The sequence below is a fragment of the Dasypus novemcinctus genome, chromosome 12 (genome assembly GCF_030445035.2).
Source record: "Dasypus novemcinctus isolate mDasNov1 chromosome 12, mDasNov1.1.hap2, whole genome shotgun sequence".
Taxonomy (NCBI): domain Eukaryota; kingdom Metazoa; phylum Chordata; class Mammalia; order Cingulata; family Dasypodidae; genus Dasypus; species Dasypus novemcinctus.
In genome coordinates this window covers 77,567,669-77,591,595 of record NC_080684.1, presented here as the reverse complement: position 1 = coordinate 77,591,595, position 23,927 = coordinate 77,567,669, and the positions used below count along the sequence as shown (strand labels likewise).

At 41.6% G+C, this 23,927-nt stretch overlaps 1 protein-coding gene across 5 annotated transcripts in view; it reads right to left on the bottom strand.

The window, feature by feature from the left end:
- The window catches only part of SOCS2 (suppressor of cytokine signaling 2), a 73,184-nt gene extending 49,257 nt beyond the window's left edge, over positions 1 to 23,927 (bottom strand). For 2 of the 5 annotated variants that reach the window (XR_009188301.2, XM_058308536.2), the window contains exons 1-3: positions 23,334 to 23,927; positions 22,197 to 22,556; positions 20,040 to 20,491 (exon numbers count right to left, since the gene is read on the bottom strand). Coding sequence is in view for 4 of the 5 variants with exons in the window: in XM_058308536.2 (XP_058164519.1) it covers positions 20,040 to 20,491; positions 22,197 to 22,556; positions 23,334 to 23,715 (1,194 nt within the window). In the remaining variant the exon portion in view is untranslated. Of the gene's footprint in view, positions 1 to 3,111; positions 3,278 to 11,863; positions 11,909 to 20,039; positions 20,492 to 22,196; positions 22,557 to 23,333 lie in introns of those variants that run through there. The other 3 variants (XM_058308538.2, XM_058308537.2, XM_004446736.5) reach the window with 3 other exon arrangements.

Here is a 23,927-nt window from a genome sequence, read left to right as displayed (position 1 = left end):
GAACTGTGCATAGAAGCAGAAAGCTAATTTATCTTTAAAATCTATTAATAAGAGAACCAATGAAGAAAATTAGGCCTATTCATACAATGGAGTACACAGAGCAGTTAAAATGAATTAACTGTATTTACAATTATCAGCATAAGTAAATCTCAAAACACAATGTTGTATCCTAAAGGCAAACAGCAGAAAGATAAGATGATACCAAGACTTTTAATCTTGTTGGAAGGCACCACCATCCCTTTGGTGGATCTCTTACCTGGAAAACTGCATGACAACCACATCTTATCCCTGCTCATACTTCAGTGGCTTCCCACATATTTAGAACTATATCCAAACTCCTTACCACAGTCTATTTGGCCCTTCCTAATCTGCACCCCTCCTCCTCTGACACCCCCTCTTTCCTTGCCCCCCACTGTTTACACTGCTCCAGCAGCTGCTGTGTCCCTTTGCTTTTCCTTGTACACATCAAGCTCATTCCTTAATCCTGGCATAGCAGTACTCCAAAATATATTCATCAAATGCAATGCATGAGCCACACTGATGAAAGAATTTGGGGGTAGGGAAGGAGTGGGGGTTAGGGGGGAGTGAGGGTATATGGGATCCTCTTATATTTTTTAATGTAACATTTTGTATGAGCTATGTATCTTTATAAAACTTTTCAAAATCTACTATAAAAAAAACAAAAACAAAAAAACCCTCATTCCTGTCTTAGGACATCAGCATTCGTGGTTCCTTTTGCTTGGCAGTTTCCTACTTAGCAATCGGTGCTTTTTTCCTTCCACTTTTTTTATTAGCTTTTTTTTTTAAGATACATAGATCACACAAAATGTTACATTAAAAAATATAAGAGGCTCCCATATACCCCACTCCCCACACACACACCCCACTCCTCCCACACGGACAACTTATTTCATTAGTGTGGTACATTCTTTGCATTTGATGAGTACATTTTGGAGCATTGCTACACCACATGGATTATAGTTTACATTCTTTACACTCTCTTCCAGTCTATTCAGTGGGTTATGGCAGGATGTATAATGTCCTGCATCTGTCCTTGCATTATCATTGAGGACAACTTCAAGTCCTGAAAATGTCCCCATATCACACCTCTTCTTCCCTCTCCCTGCCTTCAGCAATTCCCGTGGCCATCAGATGGCTTTTGGTTTTAAACACAGTGTCCTCAGCAAGGCCTTTGCTCAGGACCCTGCCAACCCTCTGATCCCCTTCCACCCATCAGCAGCTACAATTATTTCCTTTATTCATGTTTTTATATTTAGGGCCAGGGTTTTCCCTTATTCTCCACCACATTCCCAGGGTCTATTAACAGGTTTTAGCACATAGTAGGCACTCAATAAATATTTGTTGTTGACAGTTATTTATATTTTTAAAACATATAAAATTCCATTCCATGTGTTTATAGGCACCTACTTATATAGTAAAAGATAAAAACACAGATAGGAAACATACCCAGTAACACTGTGGCAGAGTTCATCTGGGGAAGGCATAAAGTCAATAGGATCAAAGATTTGGACAAAGGGAAAACTGAACCTGTGATTGTTTTTTCAATTGTGAAGGAAAGACAATAACACTTACTCAATCTAGTTTTATGTTCAATTTGGCCAGTGGTTCTGTAAGGATTGCTAAGGACTTCTTTGTACTTTTCTGATGAAATATTTCATAATAAAAGAAACAATGATTTTTATAAAAGAAATTCTAAATGACATAATTATAGAGATGAACAAATCAGTGGTTGCCAAGGGTTAGGGATGTGGGAGGTGGGAGGGAATGGGTGGGGCGATAAAGGGGTAGCACAAGGGAGATCTTGGTGGTGATGAAATAGTTCTATGGCTTGATTTCCGTGTTGGTTATACTAATCTGGAGGTAACAAAATGGCTTAGAGCTATGCATACACTTTATACCAACGTCAATTGCCAGGTTTCATTATTGTGCTAGACTTACATAATATTCACATTGGGGGAAACTGGGTGAAGGTACATGGGCCATCTCTGTACTACCTTTGCAACTTACTATGAATCTATAATTATTTCAAACTAAAAAGTTTTTTTTTAAAGCGAGAAAGAGTTGTTCACCTACAATAATATAATTTCTATTTTACCAATAAGACAAGATAGATCCCCAAGAAGAAAAGCAATTCATGGGCAAGTGGTATGTGGGTCAGGACAGAGAGGCCTGTGGAAACAGCAGTTTTGTTTGAACAGTATTGTCATAGGCCTAGATATTTTGATATCTCTTTTTTAGCACTCTGTTACAACAGCAACTTCCTAGTTAGTAACTCAGCTGCATAGTTAGCTTAAGGTCTGAGATATTAAAATTAAATAACCTGGGTTTAAATCCCAGCTCTGCCATTTAGTAGAAGGATGGCCTTCTACTTCAACCTCTTTGGCCCTCAGTTTTGTCATTGCAAAATGGGAACAATATGATTATATGCCAGGCATGGGGTTGTGAGGATTAAATCAAATAGTATATGAAAAGTAATTGGCAGAAAACTGGTCACATAATAAGAACTCAATTTAAGTCAAGAAACAGCCTAATCCCGCTGAGATAAATCCAAATACATCTTCTAATTACCCTAAGGATCATCCCATGCATGATGCCATCTAACCAAGTAACCAAGTTTTGGCGCTAGGTGAAGTGTGAAGGTTCATACTGAGAAGTATTAAGTTTTGGGTAAGTGGAAGGATGGCTGAGAACAAGATGGAGGGGTAAGGCAAACTCAGTAAAATAACCACAACTGCCTATGCCCTTTAATTGCTACTAGAAAGTAGCTGGGAGAACTATACCCCCATAAAAAATAAAATAATATAAATAACATAAATAAAATGCCAAAAGACTGTAGATCCTATCAGATTAACCAGATACAAAGCCAAAACTAGCTTGATATCTGATGGGCCCAAAGACATTGGCAAGGCTGTAGATTGTCAAGGCTTAAAGTAAAAGGAAAAATGAGGGCATTTCTCTTCTTTTAGTCAAGAACCAACTGAATTTAAAACAAGTGAAACCAGATTTAATCTGGAAATGAGAAGGACCAAGCTCCACTTTCCGTTGGCCGAAGAAAAGCATTCCAGCTCTAGGGACACACACACACACAAGAAATTTGAGACTCAATTTATTTATCAAAAGGTACATTAAAGTTGACAACAAACCCTCTTGAAATTCTGAAGTCAGAACAACAAAGAATGGCAGAAAGAATTGGTGTTTCCACTGAATTGATAGTGACAGGGTCTGCAGCATATTTTCAGAAATGCATGTCAGGTATCTAAAAGGAGAAGAAAAAACCTAAAATGCAATTCATTTTTAAAATTAAATCATAAAAATTAGTTGCAACATGTGAAATATCTCCTCAAGTTAACTATTGGCTTGGAATCAGTAAAATAAATGTCTACTGAAAAGAAAAAAGTTGAGCATATTTTATTTTCAATAATGAGTGCGATTCCAAAAGCATCCCCCTCACAAATGCTTTTAAATCAGTACTACTTATGACAAAAAGTGTTTGTTTCATTTTGACAAGATTTTAAGTATACTAGTAAATCTAAGTTTAATATCCCTCACATATTTTGCAAAAGTAATGAAGCCGAGGCAATAAAAGAACTCTCAATAAATACTTTTCAAGTATTGCTGACAAAAGGAATCAGTACCCTGTGTTTCTGGTTGGATTATTCAATTTGACATATTTTTTAAAATGTGGTAAAACTTGCTTCAAGTACAGGTTAGATGATGGTGAAATTCTTACTTAACTCTTATTATTTAAAACACAAAGACCAATGACCCTACAAGTAAAAAATTTTCCCTTAACTTCCAGTGTTCAAGAGCTTATATTCAGAATAACTCCTTATATAACTGTTTCTAGTGATGTGGGTAAATATATATTCATATTAACAACTGTCGGAGCAAGTGAAATCTCTATAATAAAGTATCTTCATATTAATTATATAAGGTAAAAAAACAAAGAATTATATGTAAAGAAGTAACATAAGATTTTAAAAAGGAACTAGAATATTTCTTATTATGGAAAATAAATATGGAAAAATAACTTCATTAGCCAATTGTTAAGTAAAGGCTAGATTTGGGAAAGAATGTTTTCAAAAGTCTTAATGGACTTAAAAAGTTAAAAGACTTTGGTGGCAGAAATTATAATTGTTGAGAAACATCTTTGTTTCACTTTTAAGCTTTTGTACAGAATATATAGAGAGCTGTAAAAATGAAAGTACTGTAATCTTGAAAGTCAAGTTCAGTAACAGAAGAAAAGGAGATTTAAACTAAAATTTCCCATCTCAATTTCCAATCTTGAAATTATCTACATTTTCCCTTAAATTTAAATACATTATTTACTTGAATTCATTATCATCAGAATTTGGATTTTAAAAATGTATGAATGAAAATGGTAAAAGCACCTGAACTTAGAAACCAATTTATTTCTTCTTTCTTATTTTAAAAACAATTTCCAAATTTCTAAAGCAAATAATTCCCCAGGTGCTTCCTGCCAGTAGTGAAGAATGTTCTATTTAGGGACAACATGGAACAACACATTTCACCTCCTCTCTCTTCCTGCTCATTTCTAATGTATTACTGGAAACAGTGGTTTGAAATTAAATGTTTTGATTAGAGGAACTGTTGATGCATGTTGATTTATCTCTTTTATTTTAAAGCATAAGTCTCTGTATGATAATGGAGTAGCTCACAATGCCACAGAGATTCTGACTTAATGGGGACTAACATGGAAATTTATTTTATTTTATTTTATTTTATTTTACTTTAGGTTTAGTTTTGTTTTTACCGACACCCAGATCTTCCTTTGATGCAACTGTGTCTTTGTTTAAGATGAGTTTTAAAGATGGATGAGCTGGGTTTTGAAAAGCCATTTCCTAGAGAAATAGGTAATTTGTGAAATAAGAGAAGTGCCAAGTTCTATAATATCCAAACAGGTGGCTATAACCTAAAAGGTATTTGAACATGCTACTATGATTATATCTATATCAATTTAACATTGAAACAAGTTTTTTGAAACTTGACTTATATCTTAGCATCTGATTTCATCAGTTAATGGGTTTTTAACTGCAAAAAATGGAAGTAAAAAGAAGAAATGTTTCCATATAAGGTGGGATGCCTCAAGCATTTGGAGGTATAAACAGATCAAATATCCCTTTAGGGTCAGGATCTAGATTAGAGTCAAGACACTATCCCAACAACCACAGACAAAATTAATCCCCAATCCAGAGGCACCATTCAGTTGCAAGAAGTCAATCTTATTGCTGCTAGAACTGACCACCCCTCAGATATCACAAGGGAGCAGAGAATAAGTGGTTCTTAGGGGAGGGAGAGAAAAGGGGAAACTAGAAGGGAAAGAGTGGGGATGGCAGGGAGTTGAAAAAGGAGCGACCTTTACTGTATCCCTGCTTAATAAATGTCTTTTGAACAGAATTAACTAAAGATATCATTACACACACACCACCTTTTCCAGTTCTGCCCACTGGGGTTTCTGAAGACGATCAGTTGCTTTAATGGGAGCCACAGTCAAAGCAGGAAGCCATGAATCTCTCCACTTCCCTGGGTACCCATGGGCATTCCAAGTCTGAAGTTCTCCGGGCTGCAGGGTCAGGCCTCTCTGATTCTAAAGGCCCAGGGCAGAGCACCTAAAGCTCCAGAGACAGCCTTTCTGGAAGAGATTTAACTTGGAGGTCATTTAATTAGCAAGCTTTTTTGATCTCACTACTAAATATGCTATTTAAAAATGAACGATCCATGATGCATTGTCCTTGTTCCAAAATATTTTTACATATTCCCAAGTTTTTTAAAGGCAGTTACTATAGCTATCTACACAATGTAGGCAATAACGTAAAATATGAGAAAAGACTATAAAATGATCTAGGAGTCATAAATCTATTGGGGAAATAAAAAAAAATTGTTAAGACTAAAGGAAAACTAAAAACTTTAATGAATATCACTTTTGCTGCTAAAAAAGTGCAGCATTCTAGTTTATAGTTGAAGTTGATATGATGCTCTTGACTGGAATATACTTTTCATCTGATGCCATTAAACCATCACTGACCTTGACCCTAAGTATTCTTGAGTCCCTGAATAATAAGCTTTGAATAACTTTTTTTCTATGTATCTACCCAAAGTTAAATAATTACGAAAGCACCTGTTTTGATTAGAAAAGAGAAACAAAATACAGTTCCTTAGTCAAAGCATGAGATCTGAATTTTGTTCAGGTGCTAGACCTTGATAATAAAATATATTTTTAAATTTAAAAAAAATTAACAGTCCATTGGTAGGGGGTTGATTCAATCAATAATGGTACATTCCTACAAGGGAATATTGTGCACCTGTTTAAAAAAAAAAAAGATGTAGAGCTCTGTTACTACAAAAATGTATAAAGCTACAGAGATATACAAACTCCAAGTATTAAATTTAAAAAAGCAAATTGGAGAGCAGAGGGGATAGTATAATACTCTTTATGAGTGCTTCTTTTTTTAAAAAGAGAGACTTTAATAATTTTTAAAATCATCTTTATTTTTAAAAAAGAGAGATTTTAGTAATTTTTAAAATTGCATTTTAAAACTCCGGAAGAATTAAAAAAAAAAGAGAGAGAGAGAGAAAGTTTCAACTTCCTCTGAGGAGTGGGACGGTGGGTTGGCAATTCTATTTTTCACTTCATGCTCTTCTGAATTGACTACATTTTAAACGGTGGGCATGTATGAATTTTATAATAATCGAAAAACTAGTTTAAGATTATAGGGTATATTAACCCTACAGTAACAAAAAACAAAACGGATGCTCTGTCATGAGACGTTCTCTGCAAGCCAAATTGTCTTTCCACAGTCATCCTCTGCATCGGGCTCACTAGGGCGACGTGCAGAGGCGGTAACCGGCTCGGCCGAGCCCCGCGGCTGGCTCTGCGTGCCCCTTCCCCGGGGGAGGTGCAGCGTGGACCGTGCTGCGGTCGGGCAGCTCCGGACGGCTGGGCTCCGCGATGCTCGGTTACATAACGCCCTGGGAGCCCCGCGCGGCGCCGGGACGCGCCTGGGGGGAGCCGCCGCGGCCCCAGACCCCGCCTGGGCTCCGCGCTCCAGCGGGGCTGCAGACAAAGGACTTTTTCTGCAGTACCCAGCGGCGCCGGGATCGGTGGCCTCCCCTAGCCCTCGTGCACGTCGTGGAAAGGAGAGCCTGCGCCCCGTAGGAACGCCACTTGAAAATGCGCAAGCAGCTACCAGGAACGAAAACTAAAAGTGAAATTCCTCCTCCCGCAGAAAGACAGACGTGCCCCTTCTTCCCCTCACTCCCATCACTTTCTTTCTCCCTTAACGAGTTCCTAGAAATATCCAGCGAGGCGATTTCATTTCTGGTCCTGTATGAATAAGTCAAGGTCAACTCCCTTCCAAACTCTTCCTATAGAGACTAGATTTTACCTCCCTTTTTCACAGCTGCTGATTAAATGTCAACTCCTTTGAAAAAGTTGGGTTTGAAGGTCCGCAGCTTAAAACTTTCTTCCAAATCTAAAAATTTCCTCCACTAAAAATTATATTTCAATAAAGTTTAAAAAAAAATATGTAGTCATTTTGCTCCAAGAGTGTTCTGAGCTTAACTGCAGTGCCAACAAGTAAAAACTTGTTATCCAGCCCTAAGGGGGGGGTGCCAGGAAGTTTAAAGGAAAGTTAACTCATCGTAGTACCAGGTAACAGCTCCCGTTTCTTCAGGAACCCGCTCTTACTTGCTCTTCAAATATTTATAATATAAATGAATGAAAGGACTGTGATTTGAATGTGTAAATCGGAAAGCTGACTCTTCCACAGTCCTTTCTCTCAAACCCAGCTCTCCTCCGCGGCAAAAACAACTGAGAACAGTAAACAATCAAGCCTCAAGGTTAACCCAGTAGTATCTCAGGTCACTAGATAGAGAAATGTTATTAGAGAAAATAGGGGGGAAAGTGCATATTTCTAAAAGTTTGGGGGCAAGTCTATTGTCAGTAGCTAAAACTGTATTTTACTGTATTGATAACTGAAAAATCTTAAAATAAGACTTGCTTATATTTTGTAGTCAGTCCATACTAACAACCCAGTACTTTTAACAATCCAGTACTTTGTGAAATTTTTTACTCTTGGCACTAATGAAAAGTGCCGTTAACAGTTCTCAAAACTGAAGTTCTGCCACTTGAGAAAAAGTTCAGCCATAAAGATCTAATAACACTAAATTCCTACAAATCAACTTGGAAACATCTAAATGTGTTTTTCCTAGAAGTCCCAGTCATCCGTTTTATCTGGCAACCATCAAGATATATCGGACCATAAAACTATACATTCCTGGACCTCACAAGAAGCACAACAAGGAATTTCAGCAAGCCAACTTAAGCGTTCAGCTACACCTGCAGTCTACAACATGGGCAACAAGACCAAACTTAATAACTGCTGCCAAGAATAAGAGAGCAAAAAAAAAAGGAGAGAGAAAGAAGGAAGGAGGGAGGAAGGGAGGAAAGAAAAGAAAAGAAAGGAATGGGTAGAAATTTCAAATACACCTTCTCAATTTCTTTTTTAAGATTATATGGCATTATTCAACCCTAAACTCCCTTTCACGAAAATAACCAGAAAGCCCAAGTAAATGGAATTTCAATTGCACATTCTGTGCTATTTTTTGAGGAAACAAATGACAAGAAAATACGGGAATCTAGGCAAAAGACCAATTTCCTAGCCAATGTCAAGGTTGGTATAACTTCTGTAACTAAAGTGTACTGATAATTGAAGTACACAATGACCTTGAAACAGGAAGTACCTTTGGAATCGATCAAAGTTATTTATTCAACACCTGTGAAAAACATGATGGGGATTACAAGGTTACTACCTGCATGGAATGTGCAGTCTAGCTGGAGAAGATAACACAATAAGAGTTTTAAAAAGTGTAGGAGGAAAGGATGGTTGTTTTTCATTATGTCTTGCTGTACTATTGGATTTTTTAATAATCACGCTACATGTATTACTAGAATGAAAGTTTAAGGGTCAAATAACGATCGCAATGTGAAAGAAGGGATGGATTGGACAGACGTTAGGAAGAATTCTGCTCCAGCTAGAAGCCTATTGGGGAAAGAGAGGTGCATGTGGACCCTCCCTCTGCTTTATGTCCCAGATCTATCAAGATTGCTCTGTCTCCAGAATCACTTGCAAATCCTTCCTCCTCACTCTTCTCCCTGCCACTGCCTTAGCCTGCAGTGACCTCACCAATCACATGGTTCTCATGCAGGAGTTCTGACCTTTTGAGACCTCTTTGGCAATCTGGCAAAGTCTATGGATGCCTCAGAATAATGTATTTAAATCATAAAACGCAGAGGATTACGAAAGATGAATTATATTGAAATGCAGATATTAAGAAAAATTTAATCATGACATAGTAATTATAGGTGCTTCTTTATTAACTCATTAAATCATAAGCTGTAACAGTGCATCTAATGACTACAGTAATTTCAGTTTACGGATAAGCATAAAGGATATTTTGAGATATCTGCAACAACTTTAATATGATTATGAAAATGTGTGATTTCTATTGGTGACAAACTCACAGGTTCTGCTAAGTCTGCTGTGATCTGTTGCCGGCACTTGTATCTGAAGGAAATGCTAAATTTCAGTTAGAGCTTAGTGATAGTACGATGTCTTTTTTTTTTCTAGCCAAGTTCACAGACCCTTTACATTCCATCTGTGGCTCTATTGCAGGTCCAGGAATCAGGTTAAAAATCTGCAGCCCAGAGCCATGCCTCTCCAGGCCTGTCTCCATATTGCCACCAAATCTGACAGGGTCATTCTCCTGCTCAAAAGACCTGAATGGCTCCCTCACTTCTTGGGAAAAATACAAACTCTTCTGAAAGGCAGGCAAAGCCCTTGCTGCTATTATCCCTGGTCACCAATTCAATCTCATCACCTGTGGTTTCCTGTTCGGCATTTAAAGCCCCATTCACAATGGTAGAACTTCTGGGAACAAACGTGGTTTCTCACTCCTTCGTGATGTCCTCTCTGCCAGGCCAACATCCTCTAAGTGTCAGAAGCCACCTCTTCTCTAATGCTCTCCAGAGGTGGTCCTTCTCTGCTTCTCTGTGTTTTGCATATACCTCCATTATAGCAATTATCTTACAGTACTGTAACTGCTGGCACGTGTGTCTCCCTATGAGCCAGAAATCTCCTTAAAGGCAGGAACTGTGGCTTTATTTTCTTCAGGACCTTGCCTAGTACTTGGCAGAGGTATATGCTCAGTAAGAATTTATTGAGTGATGGAATGAATGAATGAAGGAAAAAGTGAAAGAATGAAAAAGGTAAATACAAAGAGGGAGAGGTCAAAGATAATGTTCAATTTTCCTGCCTGGGTTTGTGCAGAAAACCTGAAATGAGGAATGAAGGAAAAGATTGAATTATGTCCATTAAAGTTTTAAATTAAAGTACATTTTGCATATTCTAATTATTTCAAAAATAGAAAACCATGAATGCAGTCAAGGCTAATTGTCTATTAAAGTACAGCATTTATTCTTATATTTGCTGTAGAAAAAGACCCTAACTTACAAATAGGTTTTTCTAAAGCAGGATTTGCAAACTGCTTGTCCAGAATTTAGAATACAGTTTCCCTCAGAAGCAAATTAAAATTGGTGATTTGGTGCCCAATTTAGCACACACAAGTCTATTTAACTTATGATGTGCCCAAAAGTCTCTGTATTTAATTGAAACTTGGAAAATACTATTATTGAATACTATTATAATATATCCAATTAATCAAAACAGAAAACAATAGAGGCGGATGTGAACATAATTTACTGTGACTACTGACGCTGGAAGAAAGACAGGCTTAATTTTAGCAGGGTGAGGAAGCCCAGAGAGATGTTTGTGGAGAGCAGAAGGGGCCTTTGGTCCTTTCAGAAGCTTTCGAGGTTAGTAGCTCTAGCTCTTCAACATGTTTTTAATGTGTAAGACTTCTGGCTTATAAAAGGCTAACACAAAGAAGAGGGAGAAGTTATTTTACAGTACTTGAAAAAGTACTGGAAGACAAAGGGGAAGGAGGAATGGACTTAAGGAGTCTATGTGTGCCCTATAAAGTTTACCTAAGCTCAAATTAGCCTGGCATGGGCAGGGGGCGGGGGGAGCAGGAGGAGAAGGAAGCATGGCATATGTGGTGGTTATTACTGCTGCTCACCAAATAGTTCTGTTTTCCTTCTCCTTCTTGGGCACCTGGGAGGGCTGCCCTTCCTGCCCGCCTTGTGGTTGGGTAGCACCATTTTACAGAGTTCTGGCCAGCTACATTCAAAGATGTGGCTGCTTCGTCAGCTGGGGTTCTCAAGTGACTAAGAGAAGAGCTTCTCTGCTGACCCATGAGGGACATATAATGTAAGCTATAAACCTTTGTTGTTTGAAGCCACTGAGAGAATTTGGAGTTGTTTGTTCAGCAGCATAACCTCATCTATTGTGACTGATACACAGTATTCAGATAAATTACCTCCAGAAAAAGAAAGGGGGTAATAGGGAAGAGGCGGTAGGTTATGGGTATACTGGCTAGAAAGCTGAAGGAGACTGGAAGGGAAGGTGTAAGGGATCCTTTCAAGCTGGATGCTCAGGATTTGGGGATATCTTGTACTACTTCTGAAATTAAATAATAGCATAAGTACAAACAGGGCAGAAAGGGTCATAGCTCTCTTAATATCAATTCCATATGACTAAAAGGTCCATGGCCTAGTATACATCATTGTGGCCTATGATGACTGCAGGCCTCAGAGCATAAAAGTATGTGTTTAAGTTACTGAGAAAAAAGATAGAAGAGTGAATAAAAGCGTGGGATTTGGGGCCAGGCTGGCCTGAGTTCAAATGCCAGCTCTCTCTGTTACCTTAAGCAAGCCACTTAATTTCTCTAAGCTTCAGTCTTCATATTTCTGAAATAAGATATAACAAAACCCACTTTCAAAGATTTGTCATGAGCATAAAATGAAGTCATATTTGTAAAGCGACAAGGGCAATGCCAGGCATTATTAAATACCCTAGATTTTTTTTTTCAGTCCCCTGGAGGCCTAAGAGTTGGTTTGTTATAGAATGCCACCTCATTGTCAAGCCTTGAAAATAGTGGACCCCATGGCCTATCCAACACAGTGACTTCTTGAGAGCTTTTAGTCATTACCCATTTCGATGACTTAACTCTACCTAAGATGTTTTCACACCCATACCCTCCACATGGCTATCAAGACAAGAGGTGTGTCCCATTTCAAAACAGTTCTGGGAAAATACAAACCCGCAAGGTGGATAGATTAGAGGAGGAGAATCATTCATATTCCAAGACTCTTTTCATTTTTTCAAAGAATTTAAGAATCCCCTTAGTGCATTTCAGGTGGTTTCCTCTTTTAAAATTTTTATTTTATTTTATTTTATTTTAAAGCAATTTTTATTGAGATATATTTTCCTTTATTATTATTTTTTATTATTAATTGCCTGACAGAGAAAAGAAAAAATAAAGTTCAATGACATCCCTGTCCCTTGAAGTTCAATCAGAAATGAGAATAATCAATGTAAATGGGGAAAATGAGTTACAAATACATGTCCTTTGCCCACAACTTTCTAGGAGTGCATGGATGATATTAGCTAGGGGGCAAAGCAAAGACAATCCTCCAGGTCCTTTGATAATGAAAAGCTACCAAAAGGGGAATTATAACAATGGCTGACATGTCCAACTCCTGTTTCTCCTTCACAACCAAGATCTAAAACCTAAGTCCAAACTCTTCATTATAGGGCAGTGCTCAAAGATCCAAACCCAGCAGAAAACACAGAGATCTTCACACCAGGAGAAAACTGAGCTGACTGACTCCAGCTTTGAATAAGTCCAGAGTTAGAGAGAAAAGTTATTCATTTTTCAAAATAAACGAGACTCTTTTATGGCATAGAATACAAAAACTACACTCTAATTCAAGTCAACTGCCAGAGTAATGGCATAAAACACAAATCTAAAGTTCAGTTACTCCACCATATAAAAAGCTTTTATCAGCTTCCCACTGTCTTCTGGATAAAGTCCAAGCTCTTCATTCACAAGGCCTGCAAGACCTGGCCCCAACTCACCTTTCAAAGAGCGCCTGCAACATTCCTCTACCCTTTTCTTCAAACTTTTGGGCCGAAGAACTTCCTCACCATGGATCTGAAGATTCCTTCCTGCCCTTTAATACTTAGATACAAGGACCCTCCTCTGTGGACTTCTCTAACCTCTCAAGAAGTTGGGTGAATCCTCCAGGACACGACGTCCACGATGCTGCCTGCTGTCACCACTTCTATCACTGCGTTTTGCAATAAACTGCTCAGATAGTTGCAACTCCTGTACTATGTGGTATCCTGAGATGCAGAACCAAGTATCTGAGTCCAACAAAAAATTGGGTTTGAAACATGATCTCATCATTTACTGGTAGGATATTTTACCTCTCCAAACCTCAGTTTCATTTTTTTAAAATGGGAACTATATATAACTTGTCAGTTTGTCATGTGGAGTAAATGGAATTATTGAGAAGGATATGGAACATATCAGATTGTTTCTAAATCTTAGCTCCTCTCTGTCCCTTCCCAGAGAACTATCAGAGCTCCCTAATGTAAGAACATTTCTTATTCTCTGTATTCCTGATGAATAATACAGTAGGAACTCAATAAATGTTGTCATAAAGGAGAGAGCTAGGAAAGCAGATGAGAGGAAAGAAAAAAGGAAATTAAATAATTGAATGAATGAATGAAGCTAGATGCAAATCAAATAAGACCTAGATCTGTTAGAGCTAAGAGAATTGTTGTCACCACTGCTTCTATGACTTTGAGAATGTCCAATCCCTCCATCCTAACAGATACTGAAAGGGTACCACTGAGTCACTAGGGCAAGATACTGCATCAAGAGACTAATAGAGCCCAATACAGGATTGGCATACATACTTGTAAAAAAATTTCATTCCTGAAATTGTTAATTCCTATTCTGCTCTAAGTACCAGGCTTGGTACAAAGGAGGACACAAACAAACTGATCTTACTCTAGTGAAGTCTCCATTATTGACAAGCAATACATATAGATCAGTGGTATGCTGATATACAAGCCATGGGGGCTAGGGGCCTGGGAGCTTGCTTTGTAGCATCAGCCAATTTCCCTAGAGTAAACACTCCCATTGAGGCTCATTTCAAGTTACCAGTGATGTGCCCATAATGATTTAGCTTGCAAAATCCCTCCCAAGTATTTAACAATTCACTTTCAAGAGTCTTCAACACACCCCATGTGCTCTGTCATCCTTACTTCTCTCACTCTTGCTATCTTTTCAGTTCTTTGTTGTTTAGTTACATCCTCAATGCCTGACGGACAAGAAAAAATAAAATGAGAACAGAGAAACAGTTGATTTTTTTCTGTCAGGCAAAGGAGATGGAACTGGAAGTTGAAACTATTGGTTAGATGTGTTTATAGGTTTCAATTATCCCCATTCTCTCTGCCCCTTATTACAACAGATAATTGAGAACAGATGCTCTAATCAAATGTGCAAAATACAAACACACTTCCCAACCAAATATAGAATTGATGACCACGGCCTGGAAATAGAAATGAAGAGATAGAAGCTATGCTGGAAACCAAAAAAGGATCAACTTTATCACAATGGCAGAGGGGATGTTAACATGGGAAGTCAAACCACTTCTCTGGGTAGAATTGACACGGAAAAATACATTTCTGAATTTTAAAAATTATAGCAGCTCTCTGGACCAAAAATCTAAACAGGAAAAAGCACACCAATGAAACAGAAGGGGGAAAGATTAGGAAAAAATAAATGTCTATCTTAATATTCCTGAAAGGTGGAAGTTCTGTGATAGTTTAACTCGTGAAAAAAAAAGGGGTGGTGGTGGTGGGGCTCTCTCTCTGCTATAGGAAAGGGGCTGCTTGGGTGATGGTATTTATTCTTAGACAGAAAAAGAGGCAGCTGACGTTTCCTTCCCTCTTGCACTCTGGCTTTCCTTTTCCATCTGCCTGTATCTAAGAGAGGCAAAGCCCCATAAGTAATTCATCACAAAATGTGCTCCTGATCTCCAGGGCAAGTCAGAGTTCCTTTAAGTTGAGAACGTAGTTGGAGTAAGTGTTGTCTATAAAAGCAGTTTTATTTTTATGGCTCAGTAAATGTTTATTGAACTGAAGTGAGCCCCATTCTCTGTGACCACACGGAGCTGGTCCCGCCTCCCGGGTGCCGAGGCTCGGGCAGGGATAGGAAGGGATATCCGTAACTGCTTCTAGGACTTCAGCTTCCTTACTATCTAGGCATGTGGAACTTTGGAACTTTTAAGGTTACTCTAGCAGCAGCTGTTACTTTACTTTAGTAATAACGTTAAGTAACCTGAACTCAAGCCACGTAGAGAAAAATAAAAAATATGTGAAGATGAGAATACAAGGAAAAGTCTGCACACAAAGGAGGGGTAAAACAAACTACTACAGACTCATTCTTACATATAGATGGGCAGAAGTGAAGGAATGGACGGCATTTTCATTCCATCCCAATGAAACGCAAATTGACGGTGAAAAAGGAGCCTCCGATACGCTACATAAAGAATAATAAAAACACTCGCATGATAAAAATGCTTTATTTGGGTCTGGCTCCTTGTTTCAAACCCTGAAGTGAATCCAAGAGAGAGACAAAGGGAAATTTAATCTGAAGGTATTCTTCATCATTCAATTATCCAGCTCAAGGAGAACGTTAAGTACTCTTTTTCACTGGAGTATAATACTGCCAACAGGGCTGTGGCAGATGAGCTAAGAGGGCAAATCTATGATACAAAAAGGGAGAGAGTAAGGCAGGAATGAACGACGCCACTATGCCAAGGAGTGAGCGAAGAAAGAATGGGCGACCTTGTGAGGCCTGGAGAGGGGCCTTCACTCGGGCACTGGGGCTGCGTGTGAGTCCCAGCTGGCAGAGACAGAAATGAGATCACAAAACAGCATGGATGGGAGGTTTTAAAACAGCAAAAGATTAGGAACATTGAGGAGTTAAAATTAGTTCAAAGGGAGCTAATGTGGTTCAGTGGGTGAGCGCCAGCTTCCCATATATGAGGTCCCAGGTTCAATCCCTAGGCCCCAGTACCTCAAAATAAAAAATACAAAAATTAATTCAGAACTCTCCTAAGGATAAAGGTATCGTGAAACCCAGCACAAGCTGATACTTGCGGGTGGGCTGGGAAGGAGCTAGAATTGGCAAACCCTTCCTCTAAATTTTAGAGGAAGAAAAGTATGACATTAAAATAACTGTAGTATAGGGCTGACAGGGGAGCAAAGAAGAGGGCTGACAATTTAAACAGAGGGTAAAAGAGTCAGCTTGTACAAAAACTAATCCAGAGATCAAAATATCCACGTTCACATGCTGGCTTTGCCAAAAATATGCTGGCTAATTGTTGTTGTTGCAAAACTCTACCTCTCTGAGTCGGAAATCCTTCTTCAGTAAAATGAGGGGATGAAAAATATGTGATCTGGAAAGTGGTTTCAAGCTTGAAAATTCTAGGAAGTTGAAAGTTGGGAGAGGAGAATACAGGCCGCTCAGTAAGGCCTAGAATGAATGACAGCACTTCTTTGCTCCAAAAGGTAGAATAACGCGACCCTTCCAAGACAGAGCGGCCTCTAGCCAGAGTGGCCTCTAGCCAGCTGTTAGCCTGTGACAGCAGCCACTCGGCCCCACCTGCCTGCACCCAAGCCCACAGCACAGCGGCACACGGCCTGAGTCTCAGGACATTCCATCCCTGGGATTATTTGATGACGTCTCTGTCTCCTACCCACCCCCCCCTTACCAGGGTACAATTTTCTAAAAGCAGAGAAAATCCTTCCCAAGAAAATAAACAGTCCTAAACAACCGTCCCATTCTGTTACCTATTTGGATTACATAATTACTATGAAGTCAAGACTTTCTTACTGACACACCAAAAAAGAACTCTCAACTCATAAGCTGAACTGCCTTTTCTCCACTATCCAAAGCCCTGAAAAAAAAAAAACACCCAAGTCCCTAAAAATTAGCAGCCACCAATGTCCACGGTGATGGTAATGGAAAACTCCATTGCCTCCCCTCTGCTCAGAACAGAAACTCAGATCCAAATATTTTAAGTTTCGTGGGATATGTAAATTCTGCATACCATATATTTCAACGATAATAATAAAAACCCTCACTCATGCCCCAGACTGCCCTGCCTCGCAAGAAACCTGGGTATTTTTCCTGGCTCTGCTGAGGATAATTTTGAGACGTGTACATTTTAACTTTTTCATTCCACCATGTGTAAAATGGGACTGCCAATGAGAGTTAAAGCACATCATTTACCAGCTTAATTGTAAGCCCCTCTGACACATACACCAGTTATTGTGAGCTCCCTTTTCAGGAATGTTCAGGAAAAAAAAATAACCACTGGGCCAAGCTGACTAGAACCCCACAAAGCACAACACTAATGAAGATATCTCTACCTCTCCTTCCGGATGAGGCAGCAGTAAAAAGGCTGAGGGTTCTTTTTATAGCCTGCTCTAACCTGTTAGTCTGGATCAATGTAGAAATGTTCAGCAGCAATTTGCTCTTCGTAATTCCTCTCCAGGAATAAAAAGGGCCAGGATATTCCTGGAATGCCTCTTCGCTCGCAAATCAGAGGGCATACCTCCTGTAATCACTGTAATGTTGTCATTCAGTTGCGATCATTAAATGAGATAATACGGGTACAGTGCTGAGCTAGAACCTGGCACACAATAAATGCAATAAATAAACGATGTTCTTAACTGTATTTTTTTAAATCTTTAAAAAGGACTCTCTCCCAATGCTTATCAACTTACTTGGAAGAGGGAAGATTAAAAAGGCACAAAAAAATTTAAAAAACAAAAAGTAAGGCAATAGAGCAGGCATAGCTCAGGGTTAAGTGCATACTTAGCATGTACAAGATGATGGGTACCTCCTGAAAAAATTAGAAAATTTAAAAAGTAAGGTAATAGTTACACAGCACACTCCACAGATGTATTTGCTGTCCTCTGGTTTTCTCATAATTAGTCACTTGCTAGTGATAATGCAGAACTTCTTACAATTTCATGAGCACTCATATCCTGCTAGTGTCCCCCACTCTCAATAATTGAGAAATACAGTGTTTGAAACAATGAGACTAGCAATGCAAAAGACTGTAAAGAAATTCCACAAAGCCCCTTGGCACTGATGATGTGGAAGTTTTGCCAGAAAAGTCAAACACCCAAGACTGAACAACTGTTGTCACTGGAGAAACACTGTAAATAAAGCACAGAATGCCAATCATGCTAATGAAAAGGTTATTTCCCCCATCATAGACCTAACAGCCCAGCCCTTCTTTAAATATTAGGCTATAAACAAACTCTTCTGAAGCCACACCTAGCAATCTCTTGTATTTGACTCTGTTGTTTGGACATGCAAGTTACGTTTTCCTTCCAGGCACAGTTAACATTTTTTCAAGAGTTTCATGAAAATAAGATATGCAATGAGCAGGTATTTACTATAATTTTTAACTGAGTTTTCTAATGCAGTCAGGGCACACACATGATATACTGGATTACCTTCTGTGTGTAGTTGTGCAGGAAATGAAAGAAGGCAAAATGAATAGTGTCTAGACTCCAAAAAAGGCGGTACATCTGCCATAGTCAAAAGACCATGTAGGAAGAAATATGGCCACAAAACTTTTAATTTTTATTTTGTCTTATACCTACTCAACTTGTAAAAGATTATGTATGACATGTCACAACTTTTATACTTTCTAATCCATGCTTTTGGAACTACAAAGGGTATTATTAGTGTAATACCAACCCAACTTGTAAAAATCCAGGCCACTTGGCAATTCTTGTCACTTCTTAACCATGCTTTCAGAAATGCAAAGGGCAGGTATAGCCCATAATTTTAGATAAAGGCTAGTAATGTTCCACTCCTTGCTCGTTATTTGGCTCATTTCACTTGACAAGTTTTTATGGCAACCCTATATCATCATGAAAGTGTATGTTCTCTACAGTTCAAAGTAACCAGTGCAACTTTTAAAAGTCAGGTTTTTTATTTAATACATTCTAATCAAATAGTAACAGCAGTAAATAAACACTTTGAAAAACAGACAGGTATTCCCCTGTGTCTGGAAGAAAATTAAGTCAAAGTATTCTACATGGTAGAAGGGCGACAACTGCTAATGTCCATGGTTAGACAGTTCAGGGACAACTTGGAAATTTCTAAAGCCATTTCTAAAAAAAATCAGTGGTAACAGGTTTGGACACAGCTACTTCAACAGCATAAAATGGTCTACATCTATACTGTATTAACAGAGATTGAGTTGCACCTGTATAGCATGACATTCTTGTCTTTAGCCTTAAAGGAAAAGAGAAAGTCTTTTCCCTTTGCACCAGTTTGAAGAATTTCAGAAATAAGGCTCCCTTTGAGTGGATTACTACAGTACTCATTCACATGAGAGTTCATACATGTAGTAAAAAGACAAATACAGGATTTCGTGGTTACTTTTTTTTTGGTTGATTTAGTTAATTGCATAAAATGAGGGAAAAGTACAAGCATGATCTCTTTAACAAAACTCCCAGGTACATCAGAATGCAAAACCTTAACATGTCCTAAAATAGACTCTGATCACCAGGTATGTAAAATGGAAGTTAAGCCTGTATCAGCCTCCTTCCACTTCATCAGTACTCCTAGGAGGAGCTCTTTACCTATTACCCATGCTAGGACCTTTGCCCTACTGGAAAGGAGCCCCAGAAAGGCAAGGCATTCTGATAAAATGCTCCTATAGCCTTTACTTGGGACACTTTATTTTTCATTTAAAAGGACCAACTGGTCAGCCTTAGGAAGGCAGGCATCACTCCGGAGAAAATATTCAGGGGAACTTTAAATATCTAGCTACCTCTTCACTTACTTAAATTAGATTGACTTCAGCTGTTCTTAGAAAGAATTTCGTGTAGTTATCCAGGGCTATAACTCAAGTTTTGGTTCTCTTTTATATAGCTGCATTCGGAGACACTCTACAGGAGGTGTGTTTAGAAAAAGAGAAACACTTATACCTGGAATTTATATTCTTCTAAGTAATCTTTTAGTCTTGTTGGTAAAGGTAGTCCCCAGATGGTACCGGTACATTTGTTAATGGTGAGTCTACAGAGATGCTGCAGAGATGGTGCTGCCGTGTAGAGAGGTTTGGTCAGATAAAGGTGAACAGTGCCGTTCCGGGGGGCTTCTGGGCCGGTCCGCTTATCCTTGCACATCTGAACATAGTAGTCTATCAGGTGAACCACACTGTCAAATTGTTTAAGCTTGGATTTGACACATATGATAGAGTCCAATCTGAATTTCCCATCTTGGTATTCGATTCGCAGATTAGTTGGCCCGGCTGATGTTTTAACAGATATTGTTAGTAGGTAGTCTGAATGAGAACTGTCTCTAATTAAGAAGGTTCCTTCTGGTGCCTCTTTTAATTTCTCTTTGGCTTCATTAACAGTCATACTTCCCCAGTACCATCCTGGGGTTTTTGAACAAAAAGAAGGAAAAAAAGAGGGTAAAATAGTTATTATAAGAATCTTTAGAATTGAGCAAGAAGTACTTGGCAATTTTTCTAGCTCTGTAGAAAATATAAATAAACTAAAAGTTTGCAAGTAAGAGTCTACCGGCGAATGACATACTTTCCATAAAAACAGAATGAAATTTTGGGTCCTTTTTAATTTTATGAGCCCAAACTTTGAGTTGGTTTTGTTAAAAAAAAAAAATCTTTCTGGCTGTTCTTTAAACTACCTGGTGCTAATGAAACAAAACATTTGCGATGTAACCACTGGCTGACAAAACACCATGTTTTTAGCACCATTTAAGTGAAATCAATAAAATAAATTAGAAATTATTCAGAAGTTAAAAATAACTTTCATGTCTTAAAAAAAAAAAAACAGCCGGAAAGCCCACCCCCAGTAATTCCAGGGGAGTAAAAGAAGTAACCTTTTGGATGGTTGGTACTTCCTCCCACCCGTCAAAGAAAAAAAAAAAGTCTGCATCCCTTTGCTGAAAGCCCTGGTAGGCACTGCTCTTTACTAGTTTAAAAAGTACAGCTCTAGTACAATAACTTTTGTTTGCGGCTTTGATTACAACTGCCTTATCAGCCATTGAGAAATGAGGGAAGCCCCAATTGATAATTCAAGTTCAAGTTTACAATCTTGGCTAAACTCTCGTGGACTTTGCCTAAATCCAAATCCAATCACAACCATGAATCGCCCCAGCATTCTCGATTTCATCTGCCTGCGCCATCTCCCGAGACCATCCCGTTTTCAAAAGTGACTCAGAGTCACTCGGCATTTGAGAAATTTCAACAATGTGTTCCCTCCCCTTAAAAATCGCCCTGAGACCTGCAATCTGCCGGCTCTCCCACCTCGCTGAGGGAAAGCCCACAGCCGGCACTGCACGACAGGGACAGCAAGCAAGGGGGCATTTCCCCTTACTCCTAGTGCTACCAAAACTTCAACTTTGCCTCAAACTTAAGTTTTTAGGATTCAGATTTTGAAAGCGATATGCCCCCAAAAAAATAAAATAAAATAAAATTTTTTTTTCTCATTCAGACGCCGAGAGGCGACAGTCGCGCGAAGCGCAGCACAGCACGGGAAATAAGCAATACCCTGGGCGCGCCGGCCCCCGGGAGCCGCGCTGGCAGGGGCTTCGCTGCCTGCGCTCCTCCCGGCCGGCCTCCCGCGGGGCAGTCTGTCGGTCCCTGGACTTGGCCACCAAAATCCCAGGCTGCTGCGGCGGCTTCGCTCGGGACCCGGAAGCGGCTGGAGCTGCGGGAAGCTGGCGGCCGCTCGCCGCCCTCGCACCCCGCGGAAAGGGAGGCGCCGAGCGCTTTCTCTCACCAGGAGTCGAGCTCGGAAGACGACTCCGAAGCCGCTGCGATAAGGTAGTCAAGGTTCCAGCGCCCCAGGAGACTATTTCCAAGGAGCCCTTCTCGCACTGTGCCCTCCCTCAGCCCTCGGAGACCCTCGAGAACCACTCGCCCTTCGCATTCCTAAAGATCCAGAAGCGTGTGGGCACCGTCCCGCGGTCCCAGAGCCGGGAAGCAAGGGAAATAGGCATCCCGTTCTTTGCTTCCCACCTTGACCCCACTTCCCAGCTGCGCTCCGGGCCGGGCGCAGCCCCAGCCCCGTCTTTGGGGAAGCGCACCCCCTCTGGCGCCGCGGCCCATCCATCCCTACCTGTTTGCCCGAGCTCCCGCAGGGCCTTCGCTAGACACGCCGCCTCCGGGGACGGCTCTTCCGCCGACCCCGCGGTCCCCCACTGGTTCTGCGTCCCTTCCGCGCCATTCCCGGAGGGCTCGAGGCACCGCAGGGTCATGTGGGAAAGGTCACTGTGGCACAAACAGGTGGCCGCCCGAGCTCGGGTCAGAGGGGACACGCGTCCTTCCTGGAAGTCAGTAGAAACCCCAAAACAAGTCCCTGCGGGGTGTCCGAAATGGTGGCGGAGGGGGAGGGGTTGGAGAGCCGCGGGTTCTTCCTCCCCAGGTCCCGACCGAAGAATGGCAAAGTCCCCCGCAGGCGCGGTCACGCACAGTTCTCCTGTAAAGAGAAAGTGGAGGGTTGGGTCAGTCCGAACTGGACCCCTGCGGCTGGGGTGAAGGGGGTGGGCAGGCAGAGACGTGGAAAATCCCGGGAACTTCTCCGCCCCTGTGCTCCCCGCACCATTTAACCCCAAGCGTACAGTCGCCGCCCTGGCCCAGCTCGAGAGAAAAGGAGGATAAAGAGAGCACGGATCCAAGGCGCCAGAGTTGGCGGGGGCGCGGCGGGGGGAGGGGCGGGTTCAGGGGGAACAGGATACGGGTGGGGACAGGGGTGTCTTCCCGCCTGGGGCTGTGAGCAGTCACCTGCGGATCCCATGGGAACTGGCCCTCGTCAAGGACAAGGAGGGGGAAAAATGGAAAGAGCAGGCGATATCCCCTCCTCGGCACCCCATCCCACGCCCCACGCAGCCCGGGTGCCCCTGGGAGGCAGCATCCCGCACGAACCTGGTTCCCCGCCCTAAGGGCCGCGGGGCTCCCGGGGCGCCCGCGGTCAGCCAGCCCGAGGTGCGGAGGGGAGCGAGCACCCACATCCCCGCCCCGGATGGGTCGCATTCCCCCTCCTCTGCTTCCCTGGGCCAACTCGGAGCAGGGGTGGGCAGCGCTGGTGGGTACCGCGGCCACAGCTACAGGGCCGAGGCGGTGGCTGCCGCCGCCGCCGCGGGCGCTGTCGAGGAATCGGCCCGGGCGCGCGGCCCTCGCCCGGGCGCGGGGCTGGGAAGCGGCGGGCGAGGGAAAGCGCCGCGGGACGTGCAGACGACGAAGGCCGAACCCTTACCTCGGCCTCGGCAGCAGCCGCCTCCGCACCAGGCAGGCTCCCCAGCGGACAAGGGGCGGGGGAGCCGGGAGGGGCCCGGGAGAGGAGGGGTGTGTCTGCCCCAGCTTCCCCTGTTGACGTTTAATTTAGGAGATGCCGGGGGATGCGACGAGCGCGAGCGCGGCCGGAGCGACGGCGGGTGCTGGCCCTCTCTGCGCCAAGGGCAGGCAAGAGCCTCGGGGATCACCGCCTTGACCTCCCGGGCTGCAGCTCCCCTACTCCCCCCCACACACACACTGAGGGCTGCGGGGCTTCCCTCCGCCTGCGAAAAAGCAGGTAGGAGGGGGAAGGAGGAGAAGAAAGGACAAGGGCGGGAGATCAGGTTATTAGGACGACAGATCATTTGGATGACAGTGTAGGGGGGAAAAAAACAAAACTCCGGAGACTTCCCGACGCCGAGAAGGAACCGGAGAAAACAGGCAGTAGTGACCGGCTGCTGGGCAGATCTGCGGCTCGGATTCTACCCCGGAGGATCTAAACTGCGGAAGCCCGCTCGCCACTCCGGCGCAGGCGTCCGGGTGCCCACCCCAGCGACTCTCCTCTGGGCGGAGCTCT